At 54.7% G+C, this 9165-nt stretch overlaps 4 protein-coding genes across 4 annotated transcripts; 2 read left to right on the top strand and 2 right to left on the bottom strand.

Moving 5' to 3' along the window:
* Positions 1 to 1068: 1068 nt before the first annotated feature.
* On the bottom strand, positions 1069 to 2091 carry GUITHDRAFT_61200 (hypothetical protein; the record flags this gene model as incomplete). The annotated part of the gene is made up of 2 exons (XM_005828765.1): positions 1069 to 1348; positions 1433 to 2091. Coding segments are annotated over 2 exons (939 nt in total), but the record flags the coding sequence as incomplete, so codon positions are not given.
* A 377-nt stretch (positions 2092 to 2468) lies between these two features.
* Positions 2469 to 3278, top strand: GUITHDRAFT_141601 (hypothetical protein; the record flags this gene model as incomplete). The annotated part of the gene is made up of 1 exon (XM_005828764.1): positions 2469 to 3278. The coding sequence occupies one exon, from the start codon at positions 2469 to 2471 to the stop codon at positions 3276 to 3278; it is 810 nt and encodes a 269-aa protein (XP_005828821.1).
* A 157-nt stretch (positions 3279 to 3435) lies between these two features.
* GUITHDRAFT_153668 (hypothetical protein) lies at positions 3436 to 4459 on the bottom strand. Its single transcript, XM_005828763.1, has 6 exons — positions 4322 to 4459; positions 4171 to 4276; positions 3845 to 4052; positions 3722 to 3794; positions 3590 to 3672; positions 3436 to 3539 (listed from the first exon to the last, which is right to left on the bottom strand). Exons 1-6 carry the CDS (start codon positions 4452 to 4454, stop codon positions 3522 to 3524), a joined length of 621 nt encoding a protein of 206 aa, XP_005828820.1. The 5' UTR covers positions 4455 to 4459; the 3' UTR covers positions 3436 to 3521.
* Positions 4460 to 5607: 1148 nt separating this feature from the next.
* On the top strand, positions 5608 to 8344 carry GUITHDRAFT_141599 (hypothetical protein; the record flags this gene model as incomplete). Its single annotated transcript, XM_005828762.1, is given in 10 exon segments — positions 5608 to 5646; positions 5752 to 6804; positions 7304 to 7366; positions 7401 to 7477; positions 7504 to 7563; positions 7611 to 7710; positions 7965 to 8003; positions 8023 to 8101; positions 8172 to 8236; positions 8288 to 8344. 10 exon segments carry the CDS (start codon positions 5608 to 5610, stop codon positions 8342 to 8344), a joined length of 1632 nt encoding a protein of 543 aa, XP_005828819.1.
* Between the last annotated feature and the right edge of the window lie 821 nt (positions 8345 to 9165).

Here is a 9165-nt window from a genome sequence, read left to right as displayed (position 1 = left end):
CTCTCTCTCTCTCTTCCTCTCTCTCTCTCTCTCTCCCTCTCTCTCTCTCTCTCTCTCTCTCTCTCTCTCTCTCTCTCTCTCTCTCTCCTCTCAGGGTTTCATCAACGGTGTCATCTACGACAGCATCTCCAGAAACAGAACAAAAGATGAGGTGTGGCGATTGAATTCCTCCTTCCTCCTTCTACTTCCTCCTCCTCCTTTGTTCTCCTCAATCTCGCACTTGCTCTTCTGTCCCTCCTCTCTCTTTCCTTCTCCCATCGTTCCTTGCGTGCTCAACTTCCCGCAGACCCAGGAGGAGGAGCTTCGCAGAGAAAGCTTGCCGCTGCTCGACTGCCAGTCGCTGCGGGGGAAGGAGGAAGAGGAGCAGGCGATGGAAGAACTTCGATTCATCCTCCGGGTCATGGAGCATCCCCTCCAAGACTGCGATCAAGTGGAAGTGGAGGTGAAGAGAAGCGTGCTGAGAGGAGACGGGAGATTCCTCGCCGTCCTGCTTCCTGGTGGGAGACGGATCAACCAAGAGTTGTAGAGGAGGAGGAGAGTCGAAGCAAAAGTTGTGATACGAGCTTCTGTTGACTGAAATCTTTATGTGACCGTCCTCCTCCTCCTCCTCCTCCTCCTCCAACTTCCACATTTTCCTCGCTCAAATCGTACCGAAGGTATACCGCACCTGCAACCCATCATGAGCAACTCTTCAGAATCATCTTCTCTTACGCTCCCTTGTTCTCCTCTCCTCCTCTCTCATACCTTATCTCCTCTTCTTCTCCTTCCCACCCCTGACCTGCCTCCCTCCTCCCCATTCTTACCTTATGAAAGTATTCCTTTCCCTGATCGATGATTGGGCATGCTCCTTTGCCAAATTCACTCTGATACAACAAGACATGTCAGCCCACGACTCTCCTCCTCCTCCTCCTCCTCCTCCTCCTCCCTCCTCCCTCCTCCCTCCTTCCTCCTCCTCCTTTCCCTGCACTTCCTCCTCTCCATTTTCCTTCCTTCCAACCCGCACTTCTCCTGCCCCTCCTCCCTCTCAGCTCCCTCCCGTTCCCCTCCCTCCCCTACCTCCGCATCCGCATTGATCGAGTTGGGGAAGTGCTGGGTCTCCAGGCAGAGTCCCCCGTGCTGAAGGTAGACGCTCCCCTCCTTTCCTCTCACTCCGCACAGGAAGTTTGCCGTGTAGAACTGAACCCCTGGAGCGTTGCTCTCCACCAGCATCGTCCTCCCTGTCTTCCTCTCCACCACCTTCGCGACGGGATGCATCTGCTCCCTTCCCAGGGACAGGATCCGCTCGAGAAGGCTCTGCTTCCTGTTCCTCACCACAAAGTTGTCGTCGAACCCAATGGGAGCGGGGCATCTCGGCCCAGCCTCCTCGTCCTCCTCCTCAAGCTCCTTCCCATCCTTGAGCAGGAAGTTGTTTTCCTCGTCGTACTCGATTGACAGCCCTTTCTCCCTTGCCAGCTGCTCGATTTTCTTCCCAAGGCAGGACGGCTCCCGCAAGTCAAACGCGCTCCCCTCCACCCCCCTCACCTCTCCCGTCGGAATCTGCTGCTCCATCGGGGTATACTTGTCTGCAAACAGCTGCACGTCATGTCCCAGCACGTTGCCGCTCGCATGTCCTGCCAGGTTGAAGTAGCTGTGCTGCGCCAGGTTCACCGGCGTTGCGCTCATGCTCCTTGCTCGCATCTCCAGGGTGAGTACATCGCCCACGAGGGTGTATCTCGCAGTGACCTGGCAGTCCCCGGGGTAACCCTCCTCGTCATCCCTGCTCAGCAGCGAGAACTCGAGGCCGTTCCTGATCCTCCTGCAGTTCCAGACTCGCTTATCGAAGCCGACGGTGCCGCCATGGAGGTGGTTCGCTCCGTTGTTGCAGTCAAGCTCGTACTCCTTCCCTCCCACCACCATCCTCCCGTCCTTGATCCTGTTCGCCACCCTTCCTACGATGCCGCCGAAGTAGTTGGTGTCCTGAAGGTAGCGCATCTCGTCCTGATGCCCAAGTACAATGTCTCCGAGCTCACCTGTCCTGTCTTTCGTGTTCAACTTGAGGATCGTAGCTCCGACGTTCATGATCTCCACACTCGTTCCTGTCGATGACCGGATCGTCCATGCACGCGCTTCTTCCCCGGAGGGCAGGGTCCCGATCCTCCTCTCCATGGCGTCTACCCTGGGAGGAACGTTCATCTCCCTCCCTCCCTCCACCATCGCTGCCGCGCATGCCGCATGCACTGCCAGCACCAGGCCCAACCTTGCCATGACGCGGCGCTGTCGCTCTACTTTCACCGGGCCCGGTCGTGCAACGTACTTTGTAACGGTATTGGAAACGGAAAGTGTAACGGAGTACGATCGGCAGGCAGAAAATGACCACCGTGGTGGGGGCGGTGGAGGGGAGGAGGGGAGGAGGAAGGGAGGAAGAGGACGGGGGTGACGAAGGGAAGGAGCAGGAGCACGAAGCTGAAGTAGAGAGGCTAGTCCTGACGATGACCGTCAACGCCCATGGCGCGATGATTCAGAGCGAGATCGAGATATCGCAGACCCGGGGGGAGGTGCTTTCAATGATTGGCCCGCTGATGAAGCTGCCAGAGGCCGTGACGGTGCATGACGGGTCAGACATCTTGATGAGAGGGTTCGACTACAAGGAAGAGCTCAGGGCGGACTGCACTGAGATCAAAGTGGCGATTGAGCAGTACCACAAATCCTTCTCAGTGGTCTCTAGTATCCCATCCCACCTGCCAAGGGATGCTCCGGAGGCGATCAGGGGCAAGAGGCTCTTTGTGTGCGGACTTCCTCGAGCAACAGTGTCTTCCTGTTTCTTTGCACCCAGAAGGCTTCCTGCCAGGCTTCTCCTGAGGATAGTCGCTGACACCCTGTTGCACCCCACAATACTCTGCGAGCCGGGGGAGAAGTGCTATCAAGGCCCTCTGGGCCAAGGAAAGCATGCTGTATTCTTTAGTATCGGGAAGGAGGAAGTTTCAGATGGTCTGAGGATAGTCGCCGGGGAAATTGAGTCCATTCGAGAATTTGTTCGCGCCTACCCGGAGTTCGCAGTTATAGTGCCGGATGGAGAGGATTTGGGGAGCGATGTTGTGAATATTGCCGGTGAAAGCGAAGCACAGAACGTTTCTACTGGACCGGGTGTCTTGACAACAAACGATGATGATGAAGAGGACGATGATGATCATGACGGGTACGATGACGACGTCGTTGACAGTGAAGGATCCAACGAGGAGAGTCTATACGTTCCGTCTTCATTCTTTGGATTTCTACCAGGGTCAGCAAATCATCGCTGACGGATAGAATTCTTTGTATGTACAAGTAAATATTCGATGTTCTGCTGACTCCAGAGACTCTGCTCAATGATCCTTCGTTTCACACTTGTGTCGTCACATGATCAAGTATGATATGATACGACGACACGGTTGCCGGTCCCATCATGGCAAACACATTCTGGCAAGAGTTTGCATTTATCCGCAAAAGCATAGTTACATCTCGTTTCGAAAAAGTCAACTATATGAGAAACTAGGGTCCCTAATCTAATAGTTGGGGTTGGGCTGCAAAATGAATGCGTCATTGCAGCATCTTGCAAAACAAACTGACATACCTCGTTCTCAACATCGAGGGACTCCCACTCACGAGAGGGGTTGGGCTCGGGGACGGAGTTGATGGTCTTGTCAAATGGAACATCTGATAGCGAAGTGATCAGTGTTGCGTACATGTAGATCACGTTAGGTACCCTCGTAATCCTTGCCCATGACGGGGTCGCCCTCCTCAGCAGCGGTGTACTCATGGAATGGCTTGCCGAGAACCTGCTCAGGCACTTCAGCACACCTGAAGGGTGTACCGACGAAATGTGAACCTTCTCGCCGATCTCAACAACAGTAGGATCGTAGGGAGGATCCTGGGTGTAGACGGCCGCGGGGACCTCAATTCTGGCGGACTGATCGGCGTAGGGGTCGGGGATGCCCTCCTCGACGGTGTCTCCGTCAACTCCGGAGGCGATATTGATCTGAGAGTAGTCTGCCTCCTTGGCGAGGTCATACTCGAATTTCTTCTCGGGGGTGAAGCTGCACAGGACAATGGTCAGCTCAGCTCCTCACAAAGGCAGGAACCCGGCATGCATCAGTGGAGGAGAGACAGTGACACTGAGCAAGACGGTGGTCTGCACAAACACGTTCGCAGTACCTGGCATCAAAGTTCTCAAAGACGTTGGTCTCAGGGACGAACTCCTTGAAGGCGAGCATCTGAGTCCTGGGGCGCTGGTACAAGGTAGTCTTCTTGTCGTAGGCGCCTGTCTTGGATCAAACCAACAGCAACAACATCCAGCTTCAAATACCAATGACCATCACGGCAGCGACGAACATCACGGCCCATGCTCCGGCAATGACCGCGGCATACTTCTTCCAGTTCTGGGAAGACGCTGGGCGCACGGCCTCGACGTCCCCGAAGGTATTGTATACAGCAACCATCTGCTGAGACCAAAGTTAATCCTGTTTCTACATTCCAGCTGTGATAATGTTGTGCACAATATCTGACTGATTTTAAACAAGTGAACATAAAAACCAAGAGCGTTGTATTCTTAGTAACATCTTCAATTACCACATCATGCTGATCGTTGCAAAATTCTGAATTCTTTTGAAGTTTCACACATTCGTTGCAAACATATATGCCATGTTCTATCTGCAGGTGCTGGCCCCTAAAACCTACCCACCAGAACAGGCGCAGCACGGAGGATATGCCTGCCCATCATGTTCCTCCGTTCAACAGCTTCTCTACCTTCCTCTATCCTGGCATCGCTGCATCCTGGTGTCTGCACTGGACTACGTGTTCACCATTCCTCTCCTCCCCTTGCTCATTCTTCTCAACCCATCGCATCGCCCCTTCCACCAAGCTCTCGCCATCTCCCGTGTCTCTTCGCACAGCACCGGAAAGGCAGGACTACCCCCATGAAGTAGTTCCACCACTCCTCGTAAGTTGTACCCCTATACGCTACTGAAAAATGGTCGAATTGATAAGGGTAGGGTTATGACCGCTACCTCCATTCACAGATTGGTTCCAGAGTACTGATTGAGTTTGTACCTATCAATTTATATTATTTATAATATGTACAAAACAGAGTGGTAATATATTATTGTTTTATCATAATTCCAACATTTGTACCACTGATAGCCAATTTATAAATATCTGGTACCCCTTTTAAAATCTGTTTTCTTAAACAGGATCATCCTATCGGTTACAATGAAACGGTTATTAACGGATGATAACGACGGAATCAAATTTTGACCTGGACTGGAGGGAGAACGGGCTCCATGGCGGGAACAAGAGGGGAACAAGGATGAGGAGGGCGAGGAGAGGAGGAGAGGAACGAAAACAAACACCGCTCAGATCTGAACTGTGACCCTCCGCGCGGCCGGGTGATCGCCGAACTTGAAGGCTGGCAACTTTGAACTTAGTCTCGGATCGAGACCCATCACTGACTGTGATTCCGATCGGATCCACCACACATCAACTGACGGGACAGCCTGTAGCAGCACCAGGCAGTCTGAAGTGCAGTGACAACGAGTGAACGACGGTCCAGTAACACAGAGACAAGAGGCTCTTATAGCGCATCATTCAGGAAAGATGAGGAGAACAACGGCAAGGCCTCCGCAAGTCACACAGGTACCCATCACCCATCCCCCAGTGCTGATCATGGCAGGAGGTTCACCTTTTTGATGCCTCTGGCAGAAGCATGGTCGTTGCATCCACTGACATGTTGGTTTGTAGAGCGGGCTAGCCGCGGCTTTTACTGGCGAGCCGAGATCGCAGATGAGGAGCGTCAAGACAAGACAAGTCGAAAAGCCTGCAGCGACCAACAGGGTGGTGGACAGCCTGCGAGCACAAGCGCCATCATCGACAGATCCGACTGCCAAGGTGAAGAAGAAGAAATCTAAGAAAGGAAACAAGAAACAAGGGAGTCTGCAAGGTCAACTGAAAGCTGCAGTTGAAGGCCTGACCAGGGCGCACCAATACCTAGCTGAAGAGCGGAGCAGGCTGCTCACTGAGAGCAGAGAATCCCAGGCGTCGCCTCCTCCGACAGAGTCAGGCCTGGACTCAGATCGTCGGTCTCATGACTACAACTGGAAGGTTGACAAGATCGAAGAGCATGTCTCGTCCAACAGGTACGACGATGTCGTCCTACATCTCAAGCAAGAGCTGGAGACTCGCGGCGCCGAGTTCGAAGCCCTGCGGTCCGACCTGTCGAGCAGGTTGCTGTCGTACGAAAGTCTCCTGGGGAGGATGGAAGCCAAATACGATGCTCAGATTCGCTCTGTTCAAGAGAATTCTTCTGAGGCACTTGACCTGGCCAACAGGTCTGTTAGGGTGCTGGAGAAGTTTGAGCATGACAGGGCAGCGCTGAACGCGCATGTATCGGAGGAGCTGGAGCGATTGTCAACGAGGCTAGAGGGGATGGAGGCGTCGATCTCCAGCCACAACAGAGATTTTATCGAGAAGAACCGACAGATTGAGGTGCGTCTGAAGCCCAAGGTTGAGGCGCAAGAGGAGCTGCAGAGTCAGATGCTTGCCCGTCTGACGGGGCTGGAGGGCAAGTTGGATGCGATCATGCGAGATCATACAGGCTTCAAGTCAGAATTGGAGAGAATGAACAGTGCGTACGAGAGCTTGCGGCAGAGGGTCGTGAGTCGAGAGAGTGAGGGGGGGTTCGACATGCAAGGATCTTTCTCTGAGGACAGCATCTCCCCTCGGAGTGATGTTCCTAGCAAGTTCCAAGGTGGAGATCCTCGCAGATGGAACGAAGAGGCTCCTTCGCGCGGGACTGTAAGGTGTTCCCATCGTCCCCCTTTCTCTCTCTCTGCTCCTCTCTCTGCTCCTCTCCTTCCCTCCTCCTTCTTGCCCTCCTGGTGAAAGGCACGCCTGGACTTGGCCATGGTCAGACCCGAGCACAGGACCGACATGATGGCAGCTCAGACGTCCTCCTCCAGCACCCCTGGCGCCTATCCTCCTGCTCCTGTCCACCTACACTCTCCCCATCTTTCTTTCTGCCCCATCCGGGGGGTGACCTTTTGTCCACATAGGGCGTTATCCTTTGAAGAGAAACTTCCAAGAGCGCGGAGAAGCACCAACGGGGGGCAAGGGTTGGAGCATTCAGCGAGCAAGGGCTCCGAGCATGCCGGCAAGACCGTCTAGATGATTGTTGTTTCTTGATACTGACGGCTCCTCAAAGTAGATGTGCTCGAACTATGTGAACAGGTCCGCACCCCAACTCTTTAGCATCATTTCATGTGATCATGACAGAGACTTCTTCTTCGTTGCGCAGGTTGACACCCTAATAGTCAAAGTCAAGGGGCTCGACGCCCACGTTCGCTCGCTGCAGCTGGAGGTTGTGGAACGATGAAGATGTTGAAGCTGAACAGCTGAGACAGGAGAACGAATTCTGGAACAAGAGGTTCTCAGCGGACAACAACATGGAGGACGTCGCTGTTAAAGTTCGGTGAGCGACACTTGCAGTCCTGCCAGCACTTACAATCTCGTCAGAGAGCTCCACAAGAAGTATGAGGAGACCAACAACCAGCACAGGTGCGGCTGGCAATCTCCTCGGCTGCTGGCTGTGATGTCAAGGGCAGGAGCTTGATGCGGGAGCTCCAGCGACTATCGGAGAGAAGCAGGGAGGCATTCTCGTTCGAGACTGGCTGCAAGGACAGCGACATCGACACAAAGCTCAGAGTATCGTCCTTGAACCTCCACTCCTTCTTCTCCTCCCTCTCTCCCTCTCTTTCCCCGCACCTCCTGCTCCCCTTGCACTCGTTCTCGACCCTCCCTCAACTGCATCCTGTCCCACCACCACCACCACCACCATCACCTCCTCCTCCTCCTCCTCCTCCTCCTCTTGCTCCTCCTGCTCCTCCTGCTCCTCCTGCTCCTCCTCCTCGCTTCCTATTCCTGCCTCTTCCACGTCTCATATGGATGACTCCTGGAAGGTTGACAGCAGCTTGGAGGCCTGCGCGAAGTTCTTGCTGGTGAACTCGACCTCACCAGTCGGGAGTCTACCTGCTGACGAGCTTCGCACAGAGCATGAAGCACTCGTTGTCTGCGATGAGGATCGGGCAGGAGGCAGGTGGTATACCTGACTTCCGAGCAAGGTGCGTGCTGAAGTCTTCGTTACCCGCAGTCACTGTAGGCAGCAGCCCTACCAGCCAGCAATGGATGTCAAGGATCATTCCAGCTGCTGCTGGGGCCCAAGGTGGGGAAGGTGGAGGAGGGGGCCGGGGAAGCGACTGACTTGCTGTGTCACTGTGGGCAGTTTGACGGCCGGTGGGCAAGTGGAAGGAACATGCCGTCGGACTCGCTGGAAAGCTGAGGGGGATGAGCAGCGGGAGGGGAGAAGCAGCAGGGAGGAGGAAGAACGAGGATTGGAGGGGGGGGGGGGGGGGGGGGCAATTGCAAGAGAAAGGGAGGAGATTTGCAAGAATTGATATCTAGTGATGGGAAGAGGGAAACGAGGACAAGAACAGAAAATGATCGCTTCATTCATTTTTATTAGTCCACATGATCGGCTGTGCTGTTGCAACCTCCTCTTCCTCGTACCCTCATCTTTCTCCCCCCCTTCTCCTCCCACTGCCACAAGGGATGGTTGGCGGAAGCAAGGAGGACAAGCGTTGCTCCTAGTGTCATCATTTGCTATCTATCATATCCCCAAAATCAAGCTCTCCTCCCATCTCTCCGTCTCCTCGTTCGCCTCCTTGCTCGTCTGGCGGTCCCAATCCCAGATCGAGTCGTCTTCCTCCTCTCCCTCATTCTCCTGCTCTACTGGCTTAGCATGCTCTGCACGACCTTCGACCTCCCCCGGTGCTTCGCTCCTGACCTTTCCCTCCTCCATCGCCTTCGCTGCCTCCTCCTGGTCGCCCACCGCTCTTTCATGGCACCGGCGCTCGTATGGCCATCGGTCGAGGCCCAACTTGCGGCAGGCGCACTTGAGGGAGGAGAGGGAGATGCAGAGGAGCGACGCAACTTGAGTCTGACGGAGGTGGAACAGCCGAGAGAGGAGGGGGAGCGTCACTCGGACTGTGCGCCGCTCAGACTGAGAAACCCCGCGAGGACGAGACTGAACCTGCACAGACTGCATGGCGACCTGGCTGACTAGGGAGGGAGGGAGGGAGAGAGGGAAGGAGGGAAGGAGGG

Source organism: Guillardia theta, assembly GCF_000315625.1.
Source record: "Guillardia theta CCMP2712 unplaced genomic scaffold GUITHscaffold_56, whole genome shotgun sequence".
Lineage (NCBI taxonomy): Eukaryota > Cryptophyceae > Pyrenomonadales > Geminigeraceae > Guillardia > Guillardia theta.
Note: the sequence above shows the minus strand (reverse complement) of the source record. Positions and strands in the feature narration are given on the sequence as shown.

Bases quoted from the DNA above. Each gene is read 5' to 3' on its own strand.
- GUITHDRAFT_153668 (XM_005828763.1), bottom strand. From the start codon at position 4,454: ATGGTTGCTGTATACAATACCTTCGGGGACGTCGAGGCCGTGCGCCCA. The intron at 3,795-3,844 runs GTTCACATTTCG...GTGCCTGAGCAG, and splicing joins TTGTTGAGATCGGCGAGAAG to GTTCTCGGCAAGCCATTCCA. The intron at 3,673-3,721 runs GTACCTAACGTG...CTTCGCTATCAG, and splicing joins CATGGGCAAGGATTACGAGG to ATGTTCCATTTGACAAGACC.